This window comes from Prionailurus viverrinus, chromosome B4, assembly GCF_022837055.1.
Source record: "Prionailurus viverrinus isolate Anna chromosome B4, UM_Priviv_1.0, whole genome shotgun sequence".
NCBI classification, from domain to species: Eukaryota; Metazoa; Chordata; class Mammalia; order Carnivora; family Felidae; genus Prionailurus; species Prionailurus viverrinus.
In genome coordinates, this window is record NC_062567.1 from 38,463,579 (window position 1) to 38,485,091 (window position 21,513).

Here is a 21,513-nt window from a genome sequence, read left to right on the forward strand (position 1 = left end):
GCTATAATTCTCCACACCTCTTGTCCGGGTTCATGTCCTTTTATACTTGAATACATATACACACACATAAAATGACATACTACTTCCGGCCTTGCCCTCTTATTTTTGTCTCCCCCCCCCGCCTCCCCCCGCCCCCCCCCCCCCCCCGTTTATATATGATGTTAACTAACACCACGATTTGGAAAGGATTGGAGCACAGAACTCACAACTGGGCCAGTTAGATGACAGCTGTCGTCCCAGTCAGCTACAGAATGAGGACTCTTCCTCATGAGGACTCATCCTCCATGAGGCTGGAAAGCAATCCAGTGCAGGACAGACTGCCACCACACTGGGAGACAACTCAAAGCACATAACCTAATAGTGGCGTTAGTAAAATCGCATTATGGAGATTGTCACCCCTCACAAATTCCTGATAATTATCAATGCCGCAGGGCAGGGCTTTAATGATACAGATTTTCAACCACCTAATTTAGACCAAGTATGTGAAGAAGGGTAAGGTGAAACCTCAGGTTTACTACTGAGCAGGTGGTAAGATACAGCAGTTGGATCTGGAAGACCACTCTGTCATGTCCCTGGGTAAGCAATTTAATCTCTGTGCCTATGTCCTTCTCTGTGAGAATAACAGTACCTACCTCATAGAGTTCCTGCTACGAATGAGTGTGAATGAATCCTTAAAAAGAGTAGATTCTGGTTCTAATACTTGTGGTGAAGATAGGACGGTCAGGGCATTTTCAGCAATTGGTGAGAGCAGGGGAAAAAAGTAATATTCAGGAAGCTAACACACACGGACATATTTTGTCATATGGGATACATTCATTAGCGCCACACCACAGATTGAGAGATCTTGGACGTCCACCCAACAGACTAGCCGAGCCCAAAACTTAAGTGGGCATCATTTCATTGACTATACAAATCCCACCAGGTAATGAGCACAGTTCCCCTGCCGTACACAGAGGACAGCCACACCGTTGGGTGTTGGGCGCTTTGCCACAACTTTTTCAGTGCTTAAAGGTTTTTAATTCTCAAAAAGGAATCTTGGAGGTGATCTAGTCCAATCCCTTTACTTAACGGCTGAAGCTTCTTAGTCAACACCGGTTGGCAGTAAAGCCAAGGCGAAAGTCCAGGTTTCCTGACCACATTCTGCTCAGCACTACAACTGTCCTGCCTTGCTACTCAGTTCTGGTTATGGCTTCCACCACTGCAAGCCTACATATATGGATAGGATAATAGATACATGTATGTACACACATTGCCAGTTGGAATTACAACCGAGCCCAGTGATGCTCGGGCAGGAGTGTAGGCCCTTTCAAGAGGGCATGCTTCCATTTCTTTGACAGGGAGCTTCGTGGTTTTATTAACACATGACTGAAACCTTGCTGTCACAGACTTAGGCATCACAGTCCCCTTGACAGGATCTGTATGCAGAAACTCTCATAAACCAAGATTTCACTTGAATTATCAAAGCTGTGCCCTTTTACACTAGGGGACACACACACAGAGCCTCATCACACAGCATTCACTCTGCACAGACACACACTCTAGTGTAAATCCTTAGTACTGTCCTTGAACATCTCCCCAGATAGCTTCTTCCCATGCTCGCTCACATCAGTAGCTCCACTGCCTCTGATCCTTTTACACGAATTTATTTCTATACAAGGTTCTAAAAACACCCCTTGGTTTGTACATAAGGTTTTTTTTCTTCATTTTAAATTGCTTTATAACAACTGATTTCCTGATTTTTTTTCATTTTGTCTTTTCTCTGAAATCTGCCATGATTTAAAAACAAACAAAAAGGGCAAAAGGAAATAAAAATGCCGTTGGCCAGAAGACAGGGTGGAGAAAAACAAAAAAGACAAAAATAAACAAAACATCAAATATGAAAATTCTGAGAGATAATGCATTTATAAACACAGAAATGGTTACAACAAAGATGGCCGTGATGAGTGGGTATATATATATATATTTATATATATATTTATATATAAATCCGTGTCCGGCAATTGACCGTGGCACCTAGGGAGCTAAGTCCAGTCCTTGTGTTTGCCCTGAACTCTCCCTTCTCTGCAACACCCTTTGTTTTGGGCTTTCATAAAGAACACAAAGCTCCCACAGCTCCTCTGGCTTTGGGACTGGGAGACCGAGTATAGGGCCTTGGCTGGCAGAGACGGGGAGAGGCCCCAAGGAAAACCATTAACCCACACTTCTAAGCCACCCTTGACCATTTTGGGGATCTCTGGCCCCTTGGGGACCACATCTCAGCCCTTGCCCCTTTACAAATAAAGGGGGTCTGACCCCCACTGAGATCTCCCTCTTCCAGCATTAGGTAGGAAGTGAAGTGAGACCACGAGGGGAAGACGGCTCCCGCTCATCGGGGCGTGTGAGAAACCTCCGTTCTTTTGCAGGCAAGAATAGAACAGGAGGCTGGTTGCATTTAGGGCTCCCTTCTCTCAGAGATCTGGGAGGACCAGCCTCTAGTCTTCCACCAGCCCCAACTTTTGAGGATTATGAGGGTAACGAGAGGGTAAGTGCCCACACTGGAAACGTTTCTATGAGGTCATAGCAAATCCCTCCCTTGAGCACCAACCCCCAATTTTGAAAAGCTATGCTTGGAAGGGGAGGCTGCTGGATTACACTACCAGCTCCTTATTCCTTTGCCAATCAGGAGGGCTGATATTCCTTTTGAAGAGGAGTTGAGAATAAGCATGGTATCCTGTGTAGGAAGGCCGTGCCTGAGGCCCAAGGAGATGGAGGCAAGGCCTGTCAAGGAAGAAGACTTTTCCCACCAAGAGAAGTTGGAGAAAGAAGGAACCAGAACTTCTTTCCCCTCTTCCCAGTGGGTGGCAGCACAGGTCTCTACGAGCTGGCCAGGTGCTCCACCTGGATGGTGCTGGTGGTGACAGTGAGGCAGATGTCCTTATGATGCTCCGCCGTCTTATAGGGGGTCAGGTCAAAGGAACACTGGGGTGGAGGGTTGGGGTTGCTGTCCCCACCACCCCCACCCTGGGGGGCTGCCCCAGGGGACTGGAAGTGTGGTGGCTGTGGCTGCTGTTGCTGCTGCTGCTGCTGCGATGCCTGGGAGGCCTGGGCTTGAGCCTGGGCTTGGGCTTGAGCCTGGGCCTGGGCCTGGGCCTGGGCCTGAGCCTGAGCCTGGGCCTGGGCCTGGGCCTGGGCCACCGCCGCTGCCGCCGCTGCTGCCTGCACTTGTTGCTGGAGATCAGGAGGGTTGTGTTTGCGCATATGTTTCATAAGGTACGTTTCCTGAAGGAGATGTGAAAAAGAGTTGAGGGATTAAAGAGAAGAAAAGAGGTTACTTATAACTGGCATCCTGGGCTCTTACTTTACTTCACATAGAGCCATACTTATACGGGGACATTCTGGAGCCACGGGCAAATTCTCTCCAGAAGCCTCTTTCAGTGTTCAATACTGGGCAGAAAGGAGAGGGAGACCTTTGGAGTCACAGGGGGCATTCAGTTGGCACAGGGAAAGCGTCATTTTCTCAAAGATCTTTGAATGGAACAACTTTACCACCTTTTCCCGGAGCCATCTAAAAAATCTTTCTCCCAAAACTGCAAGTTGCAAGTTGCATTATTTTGCCTTGTATTTAAGTAAAATTAAGAATCACCGCTTAGCCAAAAAAAAAAAAAAAACGAAACAAAACAAAACAAAGAATCATTGCTTAGCAATCTTTCTCTATAGGCTCAAGAGCTCAGGCATCCCCCTCAATTCCCGAGCTACATGTCTGTGTCATTTCTGTTCTCTTTATCGATTCCGGTTAATTGGGAGCTAGGGAGCAAGCATATTCAAGGCAACAGCTCTTTATCCAGAGAGGTGGGGTGAAGTGGACCATGGTCTCACAGGCCCAGAGGGAAGTAAAGGGAAGGCACTGCGCACTCACCGACGTGTATGCCCGACTACAGATAGTGCAGGTATACACCTTGGCATGCTTCACCGTATGCGTAGATAGGTGCACCTCTAGTGAGGCTGCGTCCGTGTACGCCCGGTGACAGTTGTGGCACTTGAAGGGTTTATCTTTGTTGTGCTGCCGCCTGTGGGACTGGGAAAACGGGGAAAGAATCAGGATGAGGACCTTGGGCTCTTCCTTCCTGCCTCTGTGACCTTAATGGAAAAGCCCTGAGCTGGGTGTCAGCCTTCCAGATTCTCTTTCCATTGGAAGGCAATGCAAATTGCCTTTTTTTTTTTAATGTTTCTTTTTCAGGGAAAAGAGTGAACAGGGGACATGCAGACAGAGCAGAACAGAGGATCCGAAACGGGCTCTGTGGTGACAGCAGAGAGCCCAATGCAGGGCTCGAATTCAGAAACCGTGTGATCATGAGCCAAAGTCAGATGCTAAACCGACTGAGCCACCCAGGCGCCCTGGGAAGCTGCTCAGTAAAACTTGAGGAGTTACAGGCAAAGGGAAGAGGTGTATGTATCTCCTGCAGCACATTCCAGGATCCTGGAAAATGAGAAGGATGGCTATACTGGCTCCACCGGCCTGGTGGTTCCCAAAGCGAAGCGGAGGGGACACTAGGGAATACCAAGACTTTTCCACAGGGCCCCCAAAGTCAAAACTGCTTTCAAAATGATAATAAGACTACGTTGGCCTTTTCATGCTCATTCTCTCATGACTGTACAGAGATCACACAATGCGTGATGTCACAAAGACTGAATGCAGCAGGAAGGTAGCCATCTTCTGGTAAGCTAGACACTAAAAAACATGCAAAGTGTAAAACGATGCCATTCTTTCCATTTTGGGGGGAGTGGGCATATGTTTGGAAATAGGTTAATGTTAGTATGCAATGGGTTTGTTATTTTTAAATTAGTCACTAAATATGCTTTCAACTTTTTCAGTTTTACATTCTCTGTACTCACATCAACAAAAACTCTTTGGGTTTCCCAATAATTATTAAGGGTGTAAACAGGCCCTGAAAAAGTTCAGGAACCACTGTACTAGTCAAACGGCACTTTGAGCCCAGCGTCAGACACAAGGCCTCATGTGGAAGGTGGAACATTTACCTGCAGATTGGAGAGCTGCGTGAAGGCTTTCTCACAGCCCGGGTGTGCACATTTGTATGGTCTGTCACCGGTGTGGATTCTGCACAGGATGAGAAAAGAAGAAAGGGAAAGGAGGTCAGCAAGGCCACTCAGGGATCAGTTCCTTCACAAACCTCCTCAAGGTCACGCCTGCCCTCCTACAGGAGTTCAAGCTGGGTTTCCAGGAGGTCCCAGCCTCAGCTCCTCTCTGACACGGATCACGCCATAGTGCCTGATCTCTGCTCACTGCCTCCATCACTCAGTTCAAGCTGGGCTCCTCTGCCGGGGGAGGAGGAACCGGCAGCGTGGCAGCCAAGAGACAGGCAGTCCCTAATTTGGCATACAAGTCAGCGACTACAGTAGCTGTCCCTGATGAATGTTCAAAAACATATGGTGAACACACTGAAAAGAAACACAAAACACTTCTTCCTTGGCCCCCACAATACAACCAGAAGCTATGCCCTCAGCCTTGAGCACCACTCCCAGAAAAAGTTCTGGTGTCAAAGAACAGCAGAGTTATGCTAATTATGGAGAGCAGCAGTGATATTAATACTCATGGAAACTCCTTGGGGCTTTTCCGAGTCCAGCCCCCTAACGGCAGGAGATGCCTACTTTAGTACCAATTTGACCTCTTTCCCAAACGCTACAGGGCCCTCCACTGAGATGAGCCAAGGACTTGAGGGTCCGTAGACACCTGCTACTTATCGGGGACTTCAGAACTATCTTTGTGACCAGCTGCTTTTCTGGACCTCCAGTATAAAATCTTGGAAACATCACAGGACGAGTCTGTCTCCTTGTGAGGAAAGCCCGACTTCTCCTCTTCGCAAAACAAGGTATCTGACCACTTTGAGACGGATCACCACGTCCGGAAACAGCCAGGTGAGAAGGCCTCTGGCCAGTAAGAGTTTGGATTGCAGTTCAACTTGAGATACTGATGAAGGATGTCATCAACTCTTCCAGGTGGCAGGTTCACTCCCTCCTAGTCACTCCACATTCATGGGACAAACAGTGGGCATCCTTATGAAGCAGGAGCTTTTTCATTTCATTTGCCGGTTCTCTGTGATCATTTCAGACATGTTTCGTTCTGTTCTCTATTCCTGGCATCCCTCAGAGCCTTGCTTATTGCCGTAGGTGTCACCAGGCTGAGACCCAGCGAAAAAAGTCTGATTACATTTCCTGTTCATACATGGTGCCCTAAGGGCTAGAGGTATGGTCTTCTCCAACCAAATGCCCTTGCTTCGGCATCCAGGAGAAAATCTTGCAACATGTGCGTATTGGTGTTTTCGGGGAGAGAAATGAAGGCAGAAGTTGTCTCTGCTCCAGCTGAGTCTCTTCCTCCCATGTCACACAGTCATTGCATCTCCCCAGCGCAGCTTGTGCCCCAGAAAGGTTCTCTCGAGCATCCACTCCAGGGTTGTTGTTTCTTCTTCTCCCAGGCGCCAGTCGTATGCTCCTCCGGCCAGGTCTCTCCCCCGCCCCCCGCATGCGGGTTGTTGTGTGTGTCCGGGGCGGGGGTGGGGAGGGCATGCCAGCGGGGCGGGGGCAGTAGCCCGCCACTCTCCCTTACCGTGTGTGCTGCTGGAGGTGGGAGAGCTGGCGGAAGGCCTTCTGGCAGTAGGAACAGTTGTAGGGCTTGGCCCCCGAGTGGATTCGGAGGTGCTGGGCCAGGTAGGAGGTGTTGGCGAAGGTCTTGGAGCAGTGCGGGCACTTGTGGGGCTTGATGGTCTCCGTGTGCATCTTGGAGTGGATCCTGCCGGAGAGGAGAGGAGAGGAGGGAAGGGGGGAGGAGGAAGCAGTTCGACACCACGGGCTCAGCTCTCTGCTGGGTGAAATGATGTTGCTTGACGGATGAGAGCACCCCCTCCTCCCTCCTCCCAAACATACTCCGGCCTGGAGAGGCTAATGGCGAGGACACCCAGATCTAGGTCGCTGCTGATCTTACGTCGGTGGCTAGAATGGCAGTGAGGTGATGCAGAGCCGCGGCCCCTGGCTCCTGGTAACCTTAACGGTCTCAGTCTTGTCAGCCCTCTGCTTTGTTCTAAGCTTACACACTCACCACATATACCCTGATTCCAAACAGTACTTTCAACAAAGACCAAATACCGCCTGTTCCCCATGGACCTGAAGTTGAATGCACACCTTGGCTCTGAACTGAAGCATACAGTATAAGCAGGGCCTGCTCTGCAGAAGATTTCCAAACACAGACAAAGAGAGAAACCACAAAAACCGTTCCAGACTTTGGGATTGGAGACCACAATTTCCCAGGCCCCTGCAAACTGCTAAAATACACAGTTTATTTTTCACAGACAGTAATGAGAGCGAACTGAGGCTCCCAAAGGGCAAAGTCACAAGGGAAAAAAGAAACCACGAGGACAGAAGAGAAGGCTCAGGCAACGTGGCCTTAGGGTAAGGGGTCTGCAGCCGGGTGACGGGATAAAACCAAGAGCAGCCTTACCGGGTGTGCTGCTGGAGGTGGGAGAGCTGGCGGAAGGATTTCTCACAGAAGTTACAACTGTAGGGCTTGGCCCCTGAGTGGATACGGATGTGCTGGGCCAGGTAGGAGCTGTTGGCGAAGGTCTTGGAGCAGTGCGGGCACTTGTGGGGCTTGGTCTCGGTGTGTGACTTGGAGTGGATCTGCATCTCCGACTTTGAGTAGAATGTCAGTGAGCACATCCGGCACCTGGGCCAAGTGAGGGCAGCGGTTAGAACCTTCCCACTGACAGAGCACTGCTGAACCCTCCCTCCACTTCCACAGAAGCCAGCCTATCTGATCTCTCTTACTACAACTATGTTGTAAGGCCCCTGAGGGGAGGATCTGTTCTACTCCTCTTTATAGACTAAACTAATACAGACCCACACAATACAAATATTCAGTACATGTCTGCTGAGTGACTGGACTCCCTAAGTGTGTACGGAAACAAGAATTCAACCAGAAAAGGCAGGAAAATCTTATTATCGGCTCTAGGCTGATGCGGATTTCATCGGGCCAGCAATATCAGCTAACTTCTGTTTTCCTTCTGCCTGTAACTTTATTTCAGACTTTAAAAGAGAGCTCCTTCCCCCAACTTCCCATGCATAAAGTACATCTCTCAGGTATCTCTCAAGTTCCTGAGACGATAATGAGGACAAACTGACTACATTCCCCAGAAGGGCTTCTCTCCTGTCTCCTCAGATAATTGTCTTCTCTCAGATTCTCTCCTACTTCCTTTTTGCCAGTGATTCCTAGAGGGATAGGGGTGGAAAAGGATCAGGATTACGTGGAAGGGGCTTTTCCAAATCATATACATCTGGCCTCCACTGTGCATCTGATGTTCCACCAACCACCACCATCCCTGAGCCCCTTGGCGATAAAGTGAGGGAACCGCTTTTACAAAGAGCTGAGGTTGCTGTTGGGAGTGGGCTGTAGCCTCAAACACTGAGGAGGAAAAAATTTGTGAAACCCTGAGCTTCCATGACAAACCTTTCCTCTTCCCTAGCACATGGAGCCCAAGTCAGCACTCGGGGATAACATCAACAGCAGCTGGTACACTTTCCCCCATCACCTGGTTGGTAATCCTTCCTGTTCTGACATTGCCCAACAGCATCAAGTAAGGAGGCCTCTGAGCAGGATAAGCCACAACTATTCAGCCTTTATCGAGGAAGTGCTATCTGTGTGTGAGCTGGAATGCTCTCATTCCTAAACAACCCCGCAGTGCACAGTGTGAGCTGGCAGAAAGGGCAGCACCTGGAAGTCAGGCAACTGGGGAAAAAGTCCCTCTGCTTTGGTTCCTCCTCAACTTCTCCCTATAATCAGGGCTGGGGATGGTGCAGAGTGATGGTTTCGGCTTTTTTCGGATCCCAGGAGAAATCTTTAGAAAATAACTGAGATCACGACTAAAAAGAACTCTGCATTCCTCAGAGGAAAAAAAAATATCACGGTACTTGGAGGTGTGGCTCCTGTATTAATGTTTCTACTAAAATTCCAATCGTTAAGGTCAATTTCTATTTCCCTGGTCACTTGGTAATTATGAAGGAAATCCAATCCCAGTTTACCAATTCTTGGCTGTTGTTTGGTTTGCCCAGCCATTATATGGGTGGTGGGGAGGTTCTGTTTATAGTTAGTATGGCCCAAAGGACACAGCCAATGTTAGTCTGGACACCTGGGCTCTACTCAGTGTTCAATTACAGGCTTGCTCGTCAATCTAGACCTCAATTTTCTGGTCTGTAAAATGGAGAGATAAATATCTGCCTCCAGGGCCAGCAAATATTCAGAACAAAGGTAAGCCAAGTGTTCTCTAATAATTCAATTGCACTAATGTTAACATACCAGTGCTGACGGATGAGCTCATGCTACTATACATTTCACTGAAGTCAGAAACTGGACACATTGTCACTTGAGGGGAACAGTACTGAAGATACAAAATAATTTCCCTTGGTTGCTAAAATTCCTCAGACAAGTGGAACAACACGTACCGTTTTAACTCAAACACAAGCTCATAGTTTGTGTGTGAGTGTGGAACACACAACTGCACCCTTAGTATGAGATTAACTATAAAAGAGAAAATAACCCTCTTCATCAAAGTTCAACTAGAGAAGAATCCGCAAAACTTAAAGTCATAGACAACGGACTGGCAACAAAATAAGCCCTCTCGAAAGGTAGAAGGTACAGCAACGATCAGAGTAATGAAAATCATAGTTGCCATTTGTTGTTGTGCCTGATACTGCGAGGGCACCACACCAGTTAGGCACTTTAAACACACTGTCTCCACTCCTCACAACAGCCTAGCGAGCATTATCCCTGTTTTACAGAAAGGAACACGAAGGCTCAGAAAGGTTAAGTAATTTGCCAAAGGGCAAACAGCTATTCACTACAAAGCTATGATTCTAACCTAATTTTAAAGATTCCTCACACTAGAGGTATTCAAGGAGAGGCAGACTGTCATCTGCCAGGAATGTGTAGAAGACTCAACTACAGGGAAGGAACTGGATTAGGTGACCATTAAAGTATTTCCAACTCTGAAATGCTATGAAGCCAGATAAAAGAGTCCAAGTCTTTTAATGCAAGGTGTTGGGTAGCTGGAAAGAAATCTGACTTAGGAGTATTGTGGCAGTGGGCAGTTAGCAGGAGGCAGAAAAGCTACTACTCCTTATAGCTAGGTGCACAACTCCAGGGGGCACCATTCACATCCAACATACTAATGGGGCCCTTCTGGAAGCACACAGTGCAATGACCTTGTTCACAATAACAACTGAATTACCATCCCATTTTTTCCCTAAGACACTCAAAAATAATTTCAAATACTCTTGATTTTCCCTCAAAAACACATGATAGATGGGGGCCATGACTGATCTTCCCATTTTACAGATGGGAACAAAGAACTAGAAATAAGTTGACTTGCCCAGACTAATAGAACCCTAGTCCAACAATACTCAGTCAAATGTCACTGACCACAGGAATGAATGTGGTTGACTCAAACATGCATGGAAATAGGGATTTTTTTGTGATTAAAAAGACTGCTTTGAAAATTCAGAGTTCTGAGTTTCTGAAGAAATTCCATTCACCTACAATATAATTAGGCGCCCTTAAATTTCAGTTTTCTTTAGTCACCTGGGTGTGGGGCCTCTCAAGACTTCCCAATACACTGAGAGTGTAGAAAATGCTACCAGGACTTCCTTCCAATTGCATATTCACATTTCTTCCCATAGACACACTTTGGGAAGTCCAGAAATAGCTTTAATGTGGGTCCAAAAAATAAGCAAGCAAAAAAACAAAAACAAAAAACAAAAACCACAAAACAACAACAACAAAAAAAACCCTTGACAGAATCAGAGGACCCTGATCCATGTGCAAAGCAGCATAGGATGTCAGGGACCCAGCCCATCAGTCTTACAACGACACACTTTATATAGGTGTATCTCCATGTCACAATGACCTCACTTTAAGCAAATACATAAAAATCCGGATTTATATAAAATAAAAGGGACTTTCATTTTATGAAATGATATATAGAAGATGCTTTTAAATGAATCAAACTTGTCAGGTACCTTTATAAAATGATATGATGTAAACATTTTCCAGGAACACTTTTATTGTATAAGGTGGGATACACCTGTAATAATAAAGCTGCAATGAACTTTCAGATTATGGGCTGGGATTCTGCAATGCTCAATACTTTCTACATAGCAACTCCCCTCCTCTTCACTTACAAAGAAGAACTTAAACACTCTGCAGTTGTGGCTACTCTCCACAGTAGACGTATACAGCAGAAATAAAAATAAATGCTAAATGACAACTATTTCTTATCTCTTTCTTCTGAAGTTCCCAACATTTCAAATCTTATCTGATATATACTCCCAACAAATGGGAGGCATAAACAGAATTCTCCCCATTTTACAGATGAGGAAACTGAGGCCCAGAGAGGGGGAAAGGACTTGCCCAGGGTCACACAGCAAGTTCGTGGTGGAGCCGGGAACTGAATCCATGAGCCCAAGGCTCTGTCCATTTCCTGTGCCGCAGTTCCCTTCGCTCCTAAAATGGGAACAACATTGCCCATCTCGGTACACTAAGGACAGACCCAGTCTCCCAGCCATGCACATCTGCCCCTGTCTGCACCAAAGCTGTGACAGTGGTTATCCCACTCTGTACACCGGGACCAAATTTCCCAAACCCACTAGGGCCCTTGATAGTTCTCAAGGGGGATTAAACGACTTGCAACTTTCAAAGGGCGGGGAGTCTACCTCTGTAATTATTTTCGTATAGCACCACATGCAAACAGAACACTTTTTTGGCAATGGACAACTTAAGGGAAGTCCAGAATCAAAATGACTTTCATGAATTAGAAAGTGAGCAAACAGGCACTTTATAAGCATATATTCCAAGGGCCAAAGGGTGATATCTTATTCCTCCCACCTTTTTATAGAGACCCCTCCCATCATCCCCACCATGCAGGGTCAGTGCTTAAATGTGGCCCAAGAACAAGTGGATGGCACACAGGTTAAGGTCAGGGGCTTTTCAGAAAAGTTTCTTAGAAAAATAGGAATGGAAAATGCAGAAAGCAAAAAGGAGCTGGAGACAGAGTCTGAAAGCCAGCCTAACACCTTACCATAAGAAAGAAACTCCATTATGTCATTCAAAAATTAGTCACTGCTAACTACCCCAAAAGGGAAGGAGTAAAATGGGTCTGCATCCTGGGGAAGAGTCACTCGAGAAGTGCTAAGAGCCCCACTTTCCTCCCCCACAAGAGAGCACCTGACATGCAAGTGGACCTGAGGTGGAAAGCTGTCGGCGTGGAGCCTGATCCGGGGCAAGACACAAAGGGGTAGGTGAACTGAGACCGTGATCCTTGCCCCTCACTGCCCCGGCTCTGACTCTTACCTATAGGTCTTGCCGTCTTTCTGATGGTCATCGTCATCCTCAGGGGAGAGGACATAAGGGTCATTCATCTCAGGCAGCCCTGATTCCAGCATCCGCTTCTTCTTCCGGCCCCGAGGGGGCTTAGGAGCCACACTGCCACCTCCACCACCACCTCCGCCTCCTTCCTCTGTTAGGGTTGATGCTACCTTCTTGGAGAGGTCAGGGACCACCTGCAGGGCTTGTGAGCCAGGGGGAAGAGCTGAGACAATCATGGGAGCCGAAATGGGGAAGGTCTGAGCTGATGAGGCTGTGGTCACAAGGGAGCCTGAGGGGGACGTGATTACCAAACCGGGACCTAGGATTGGGAGAAAAAGGAGATGGTGTCATGTTGTCCAGTCCTGATCCTAATCCTATTTAATTTCCCCCCAGATCATTGTCTAATCAACCCCTCACCACCGCCCCCCCAGCCCAGAGTATATAGGAAACCCCAAACCCTGTAGAAAAATAATGGTCTCCTAACCCCTGTCCCCACCCCACCCCCAGTAACAGTGAGATTTACCCCTTGATTGACTCCCTTCTCTTCTCCACCTCTGAGAACAGGAGACTCCTTGATTCAGAGAAGGAAAGAATGTCACCTCCTCAAAGGCAGGGACCGCATCTTCTACTTCTTTGTATCCCCCACAATGCCTAGCACATTGCTAGGCACACAGTAGGCACTTAATAAAAATGTGATTGAGTAATCAAACACATATCCCACTCCCCATGTCCTTGGAGCCCTCCAGCCTGGGGTACTGATCATGGAAGATCAACACCTCAGATTGGAGAAGAGCAGAGTGGCTCACCAGCAGTCATCAGTCCTGTAGACGGCACAGGGACCACGGTGATGTTCTGGGTAACGGACGCCTGGCTATGTGGGGTCAGCTGGTCTGACTTGGACTCTGTGTCCATACTGATGCCTGAGGGCAGGGACACGGAGGCAGGCACTGTCAGCAAGGTGGGGTAGTGGGGTGGAGCCAGCCCACAGCCCTTCTCCGGCAGCAGCTGATCCTTCATCTTGTTGATGAACATCGTGTTCTCAATCTAAAAGAAAAGGAAAGGGGAGGCGAGCGGCCTCTTCAGAAAGAACCTGATTTTGTCTGTTCCCCGAGCACTTTACAATGTCCGTCCTCCAAGGAGTAAATAGTTCATATCTTTGTGCTTCCAGAGAAGCCAAAACAGAAACGCTAGAGTTCTTGGTGGTGGGGGACCTGGTGAAGCAGCACGTGATTTATCTTGCTTCAGTCTCCACAGTACTAGAACTCACTACTCAAAAGTTGAAAAAAGTACATGATAGGGAAGGAGGAGAAAAACACCACCACCACCTACCTGTCCTGAGACTGTGGGGATAGAAGGCCAGAAGTACGGGTTAGAATTGAAGTGAGATTCTTCCATTCTACCTGAAGAAAGAAAGGGAGATCACATCATAGTGAGGAATAAATCTGAAGTAACCTGGCAACCGAGAAGGAGACAATGAGGAGTTCCTGACCTCGTCTTCAGGACCTGACCACATGGCTGAGAATCTGCGGTGAAGATCTCTGGATCTACCGTATTAGTTCCAGAGAGCCACTCAGCATGAAATCCAACAGAGCCTATCCTTCTCAAGATGCTGGTGGAAGAACTTAAACACATCTCACTTAACCACAGAATGTCTCCCATTAGAAAGAGACTCACTAGGGGCGCCTGGGTGGCTTGGTTGGTTAAGCGTCCGACTTCAGCTCAGGTCATGATCGCACGGTCCGTGAGTTCGAGCCCCGCATCGGGCTCTGGGCTGACAGCTCAGAGCCTGGAGCCTGTTCCAAATTCTGTGTCTCCCTCTCTCTCTGCCCCTCCCCTGTTCATGCTCTGTCTCTCTCTGTCTCAAAAATAAATAAACATTAAAAAAAATTAAAAAAAAAAAAAAGAAAGAGACTCAGTATTACTTTTCTTTGGTGACAAAAAGAGGAGCTGAAGGCATGAGCAGGGAAGGGATGTACCCAAGGTCACACAAAGCAAATCACTGACTGGCTAAAAAACAGTCGGGGTACCTATCCCCGCTCTTTTCCTTTATCCTTCAAACATAGCTTCCTTGGGAAAGAGTTTCAACTGACATACCTGTCGTTCTACACAGCTAGGCTGGAACACAAAATGCGCAGGGGAATTAAAGAGCAAAATTGGCAGGAAATCACAACCAAGATATTTTCTGAGTACCAGATGCTACCTGGGGACCATGCCCCACTGATCCCACCAAGGTCCAAGAACACCCACGGTGCCACACTGGGTACCACACATGCGAAGCCAAGCAGTGAGAACCTGGAACTACCAGTTTAAAAGAGGGTTCCAGTGCCGGGAGTAGCAGCGCCCCACATCTCTACCTACAGGGATTCAGAATAGGGACAACAGTGCACCAAAACACATACACAGTACTAGACTCCTGCTCTGTATATCTCACACATGATGCCTCGAAGCGTTCAAATTCTTCTCTGTATGTGGATGATAATTAAGCTCAAACTTTGGGAGTGAGGAATAAGCAAGAAAAGTAATCCTCAGAATCATGATGGGTACAGAACCTAGGCACCCCACTGCTCATTTTCCCACTCTGATCACTTCTCCTAGCAAGACCGTATGTTAACTGCAGTTATTCAAGAGCAGCTTCCCCAAATTCTGGATCCAGCCCAGCAGAAGGCAGGTGAAGAGGGAGTAAGAGACTGATGGAATGGGGAAATGACGAACAGCAAGAAGTAAACATTATCGTCATGCTGCTTTTCGAACCAGAAGCAACCAAGATTCAGGTGGGAAAGAAGGACCTGTGGCTTACAGCCATGGGGGGGCCCTGCTGAGGATGTTCTGGAGGCAGATAGATACCAGAGCTACTAAGTGCTAGAGGGTACACTGGACACAGAAACAGGTTAGAAGTAGATTAAGGAAACTAAGAAAGATCTGTAACAAAGGAGGAGAAACAGAACGGACATCACTCTAGACGTAACCCCATTCCTCATCCTTCTCCAGAAATCTCATCACACGTTTTGCTCTATTAAACAGCACTCTCAATGTTCATAAAACCTATAAAGGGAAGCACTACTGAATTTCAACCTACTCTTTCCTAAAAAGTAGCAGAGGAGAGGAATGCATCAAATCTGACTACAACTTCACACAAACAAGGCTCATTATTAACTGATTTGAGGATCAACCCCAGACAAATCCTGCTCCCCAACTCATAAAACACATCAGAACAGTCTCCAAAACAGGTGCTAACCTTTTCCTTCCAGCATTAACTTTAGCATTAACTTCCAGCATTAACCCAGGTCCTTCTTAGGCAACAGAAATCAAGAAATGATAGGGGCGCCTGAGTGGCTTAGTTGGTTAAGCATCAAACTTTGGCTCAGGTCATGGACTTGCAGTTTGTGAGTTCGAGCCCCTCATTGGGCTCTCTGCTGTCAGCACAGAGCCCACTTCAGATCCTGTCTCCCTCTCTCTCTGCCCCTCCCCTGTGTGCACACGTGCGCTGTCTCTCAAAAATACATAAATAAACATTGAAAGAGAAATGACCAAATCACGGTTTCAGGGGATCCAATCTTGCCAAGCTTTTTGGGAAGCAGAGATCACATCTTGGACCTACCCATTGTCTCAAACATAGGACTCATCACCCAGTAAGCAATTCTGTATTTAGTAAACTGAAGGACACTGGACTCTGTACACACAGATTTTGAAAACAATGCTAGGGGCTCAAACCATAACCCACAACCCCCATCTGTCTAACCTTCGAGCTGAGAGAAATGATACAGAAAAGTCATGACATACGGTGGAAATGAAGTAGAGAATTAGGCTAGAGAATAAAGAAAGGAGGATCTAATTGTAATTTCCCCCTAAAAAGTCAAGGAAGTAAACACATTACGGATGTGAAAATTTAGGAGGCAGGAACTGAAAGCCTGAAAATAATATCTTCAGATAGAATTCCTGTGTACAACGCCCCTCCTCACCAAAAAAGATTACATCCACTCATATTGTCCTACAAGTGGCTCAGGAGAAAGTTTCTGAGGGAAATAGACCCTGCAGGTTCTTACAAAGGGGACATACAAAGTGATGTGGAGGATAGGACAAGGTCAATATCACCATCAACATTTATTAAGTGCTTATTGTGTTCAGGGCACTGTTCTAAGCACTTCACAACTATCGTATCATTTAATTACCACAGCAATTCTATGAAGTAGGTACTGTAATCCTCATTTTTCAAATGAAGAAACTGAAGTCACAGAGTCAAACAGTAAATATCAGAGAAGAGCTCTGAATGCAGATACCAAAGAGCCAGTTAAGAATGGGGGTGCTACAAGAGACCAAACCCTACAACTAAAGTACATGCTCTCTGATATTATGACTTGATGCATCAATTAAAATTTACAACACATCCAGGAATGAATTATACATTTTCCATGTAGTTCTCTATAAATGTTTCCAAAAGTGGAATTTTGGTAAGAGCAAAATGTAGCTAAAGACGATAGTTTCTGTTCACAACCTGTAAGACTTCACTTGGCCATTAAGATAACTGATTTTAGAATGATGGAATCGGGAGGAGTCTGGGTGGCTCAGTCGATTAAGCATCCAACTTCGGCTCAGGTCAAGATCTTGTGGTTCATGGATTTGAGCCCTGCGTGGGGCTCTGTGCTGACAGCTCAGAGCCTGGAGCCTGCTGTGGATTCTGTGTCTCCCTCTCTCTCTGCCCCTCCTCTGCTTGCACTCTCTCTTTCTCTCAAAAATAAATAAACATTGAAAAAACAAAACACAACACCTTAATGATGGAATCAGAGTAAAAAGAACAGACCATCCAGAGGGATAAACTGAATAAAAGATTCCTCTGCTTCCCTGAATACCCAGTCTGTCCCTCTGCTCTGGTTCTTAAGAGAACAAAACCGAAGATCAGAAAACCACAGCTGGTCCTAGGACAAAATGATAAATGTGCCTTGTGGGCTTCTGATAAATATGTCCACCCAAAAGAAGGGTACATGGAAAGTTCTGCTCACCCAACTAGAAGCAATATTTGCCTGCAAAGTGACATCTGAGAAATGCTATACTACTGTTCTAAAAAGGCTGACTTTAGATCTCTGTATTCCTGAAATGATATCAAATGGAGAGCCAAGAAGGAAGGCTCTTGCCAGAATACCATGTAAATGGCGCCCCCTGGAGTTGTGTAACAGGGCAACAGGTGCCAGATCACTCAAATACCTGTTTACTGTCCACTTTACCAATTAACCTCTTAACTTTCTATCTTTCATGGAGGAACTCTCCCCAAACCATCCCAACATCCAAGCAGGTATATACCAACATTCTTAACACTTGAAGAAGCCCAATGATAGTACAGGGAAGTCTCATTTCTACATAGAATGCCACTTTTGATGATTATGCCAACATTTTAATAATAATAAAAAGAACTGGTTTACCCTAAATTGGGAAGGAAGTGAAAGTCTTTTATTATAGACCCAAAAAAACAGGAAAGAATAAGTAGAAAGAATGCTGGCAGATTAAAAATCTGAGTTCTAATTTCAATTTTACTATTGCACTATACCTCAACTATTCTGTTAATATAAGGTTTACTACAATTAAGTTGGATGGTATTTTTTTTTCAGAGGGTCAGAGAACTACATATTTCTTTTCCAATCTCAGACAAAATCTCAAAAGCACCAATGAGGTGCAGAAAAAAAGACGTTAAGTAACACCCATGAAACGTTTAGTAGGACTTGAACTCTTGCACCAGAGCTTTGTCCATCTGTCCACCCTTCCATAGTGCCACCCGCCATCCAGAAATAAAGATGTCACTGCCTGCAGCATGTGGTTTTTGGTAGACCTGGTTAAGACCACCATCTCTTTCCTGGTACTTACTACATTCTCTACAATTGTTGTTTTTCAAATAAAGCACAGCATTTCCTCAGGAAAGCAATATTCTCTTAACAAACTTTTACAAAATCTTGAAAGACTCGTGCCAACCAAGTGTAGTAGCTGGAGAATGAACCTAGAAACTAAGACTTCTGGAATTTAATTCTAGGTCCCACATCAGTGCTTGACTCTGAATAATTTATCATTCTACTAAGTTTCTATCTGAGTAGAGGATAGAGGAGAATAAACCCCTTAAAACAAATTCCTAAGGTATATGGTGATGGGAGGCAGTTAAAAAAAAAGGGGGGGGGGTAAATAAAATGCTTTAAAGTGTTCCTGAATGGAAGAGAGTTAGAGAAATACTTCCATGTGATGAGCACTACCAGTGACAATCACTGACAATTACATAAAAACCACATAATGACAAAGGTACTACCCAAAAGTATCAGATCTATAGCCTACAGCTTAGTAATCATCAACCAGAAGCACAAACAATAGAGATGCAAAGAACAATCAGCTCAAATTCAACTACAGAAAGAACTTGACTCAGAGATCTCAGACACTGTAGTGAGAAAAACTGTCCCAAAAAGCACAATTGTAGATAGGCTGCAATATTAGCTAACAACTTGAAGAAACACAGACAATGACTTTCCCCCCTGCCTCAGTAAGGAAACAAAATCTCTTTCCTCCAGTTCTAAGGACATTCAAGAAGGACCATCCCAATAGAACTTGGGGCGTTCCTACTACCTGTGAACTCTTCCAAGTACAAAATAAACCAGAACAGGTTTATCCCAAACACACCAACAGGACCACTACCACCCCACAGCTGTCAATCTGAGCCAGCAACTTCTATCCTGGGGACTGCTGGACCAATGGTACTCAGTACCCTGTGGGAAGAAGGGCACAGTGGTTCCCCTGGTCCTGCCCATGCCATTATAAATGATGGATCCAGGAAATGTGAGGCCATAAATAAATAAATAAATAAATAAATAAATAAATAAAGTGGGCAGGGGAAAGGGGGCGGGGCGGTTGGACGAGAGGGGATATGCACGTAATATTTAATCATCAACTTGGCTCAGAAACCTATGGGAAATAAATTTTATAAACCAGCCTGCAATCGGTTCTTAGAAGACACTTCTATGAGCTTGGAACTCAAACTCTTTTGGGTCTCAACATTGTCATTTTCAGAGTACCTAACACACTATCCACATCAAGCTTCGTATTTTGAATTCTTGCAGACCTAGTTCTGGAGTCCACTCCATACAACTTTATCTACTTTACTTCAAACTACCCACAAACCACGTTTTTTGTTTTTTGTTTTTTTTCCTGAAAACTTCATCTGACACACCAAATTAAAATAACCCTGGGTCACAGATTCTAACCACTCAACAGAGCCACCCGAAGCACTCCACTGCGATATTGAGAATATGAACCCCACGCTAAACTCAACTCTGCTTGTTCCAAATACAGGAAAGCAATTCCGTAAGCTTTACGACAAGGACCACACTGGAGACTGGGGCCCATTTGTCCCCAAAGCAGAATAAATTTCTCCTCTGGACACAATGTAACCCCGCTTAGTGATTTCACTTGAGCATTTCATAATTCATTTCTGAGTACTAGTGGGAATGGATGAGATACAGTGCTAGCTTTTTACCCAAAAACTTCCTGGGTATTGTCAGGAGATAATTTTTCTCTCCCAGCTAACACCAGTATTACAATTGCTATTACTTGAAGAATTCTGTCACAGTGTCCCCAAGAAGCCCATTTAATCATGACCCCTTCTCCCCCCAATCCAGAAAAGCCATTAAGCCAAAATTGTCTTACCCTCTCTCTCTCTTCCTCCTGTCGTCTTATTCCTTCTCCTTTCCAGGGCTCCTGAACTTTCTGTGAACAAATTGTCTGGGTTACAGGGGCCAGTAAGGGTGCAGCCACCTGAGAACTGCGAAGAACCTCAGGAATTCTTGGACTGTCAGCAGTTAGTCTGGAAAGCAGGCGGACCCCCAACCAGCAATCCAAAGATGCAATCGTATAATAAGGAGTGTAGTGCCACCCACTATGTGGATACAGGGAAATAAATCCAATTCTCAGGAACTAAGATGAACTCTATCACCAGTGCTTGGGTTCCACTCCTGGGATCAGGCACTGGTTCTTCTTCGTTCCACAGGGCCACAGGTAACCAGGGGTCAGAGAACAGAAGAGGTGGAAGAAGAGAAGGGCCCCTGCCCCTGAGGACTGGCTCAGAAGGCAAAGCTGAAGACTAGGGGGATGCACAAGCCCTTGTGTCAGGCACAGTGCCAGTTCAGGCCCAGCCACTTCCTCTGGCCTCCCCCCCACTTCTGCGAGGACTTCGCCCCTGCCTACCCAAGGCCTTGCGCCAAGAAGTACCTCCCTCAGCCTGCACAGTGGTCTATCTACTGAAGACCCCAGCTGTTCCCAGAAAACCTTCGCTCCCCTGAGACAGCCCCTGGGAGCCTCCTCCTGACGTCGCCCCCCACCCCTTCCTCAAAGACCCTTCTTTGGGACGTCCCTCCTTCCCCTCCAGGGAGCTGAACTCTGCCACCCACCAGACAGACACCCGCCCCCTAAGCCCCCCCATTCCTCCCCATCGCCCGCTCCTCCACAACCACTTCCGGTTCCGGGACGGACACACATACAGTCACACCGTGGACCCCCCCCTTCCACGCCCCCCCAAGGAAAAGGGGAGGGGGGAGGAGCAGAGAGCTTGGCGCGCGCCGGCAGCAGCGGCGCGAGACTCACCCGGCGGCGACGGCTGCGGCGGCGCCAGAGCCTGAGCCAGAGCGCGGGAGGGGCGGCGTTTGCTGGGAAAGGAGGGAGCCGAATGGGGCGGGAGGACCAGCAGGGGGCGAGGGGAGGGGGGGAGCGCGAGGCGGTGCGCGCGGGCACGCACTTTCGGCGCGAGACAGACCCACACACTCACACGCACGGAACGCGCGCGAGACACCCGCAGGGCGGGGGCGCGAGGCAGTGGGTGGCCCCCTCCCTCCCTCCCTCCCCTAACACTCACCCGGAAGTGGTGCTGCAGCTCGTGCTCCCGAGAACCCCGATTCCTCCACGCCCCCTCCCTCCCTCCCTCCCCCCACGGGCTCAGAGTAGAGCTGCGGCGGAGAGAAGGCGGGAGCGCCGGAAACGAAAAGGGGGGGAGGGAGGGAAATGGCAATGCAGGGGGGGCGGCAATGGGAAAAGGGGGGGGGAACGCAAAGGTCGAGTCACTTCCGGGAGCGGCAGAGCACATCCGGCGCTGC

The 21,513-nt window shown here is 47.1% G+C and overlaps 1 protein-coding gene across 12 annotated transcripts; it reads right to left on the reverse strand.

Annotated features, from left to right (window-relative positions):
* Positions 1-1,883: 1,883 nt before the first annotated feature.
* ZNF384 (zinc finger protein 384) lies at positions 1,884-21,458 on the reverse strand. 12 transcript variants are annotated; one of them, XM_047867125.1, is made up of 13 exons: positions 21,276-21,458; positions 21,008-21,069; positions 20,075-20,134; positions 13,733-13,803; positions 13,210-13,447; positions 12,927-12,974; positions 12,389-12,722; positions 11,450-11,542; positions 7,490-7,714; positions 6,602-6,784; positions 5,017-5,095; positions 3,896-4,054; positions 1,884-3,258 (listed from the first exon to the last, which is right to left on the reverse strand). In XM_047867125.1, exons 4-13 carry the CDS (start codon positions 13,796-13,798, stop codon positions 2,854-2,856), a joined length of 1,830 nt encoding a protein of 609 aa, XP_047723081.1. In that variant the 5' UTR covers positions 13,799-13,803; positions 20,075-20,134; positions 21,008-21,069; positions 21,276-21,458; the 3' UTR covers positions 1,884-2,853. The 12 variants fall into 12 exon arrangements, with proteins under 12 accessions (XP_047723081.1, XP_047723080.1, XP_047723079.1 ...); XM_047867124.1 differs by lacking the exon at positions 21,008-21,069; XM_047867123.1 differs by lacking the exon at positions 21,276-21,458 and having other exon boundaries at positions 21,008-21,264.
* Between the last annotated feature and the right edge of the window lie 55 nt (positions 21,459-21,513).

Coding starts and splice junctions, on each gene's coding strand:
- ZNF384 (XM_047867124.1), bottom strand. CDS start 13,798: ATGGAAGAATCTCACTTCAATTCTAACCCGTACTTCTGGCCTTCTATC. Junction 12,975..13,209: donor TACAGGACTGATGACTGCTG/GTGAGCCACTCT, acceptor CTCTGAATCAAG/GAGTCTCCTGTTCTCAGAGG. Junction 4,055..5,016: donor CGCAGCTCTCCAATCTGCAG/GTAAATGTTCCA, acceptor CCGTTTTCCCAG/TCCCACAGGCGGCAGCACAA.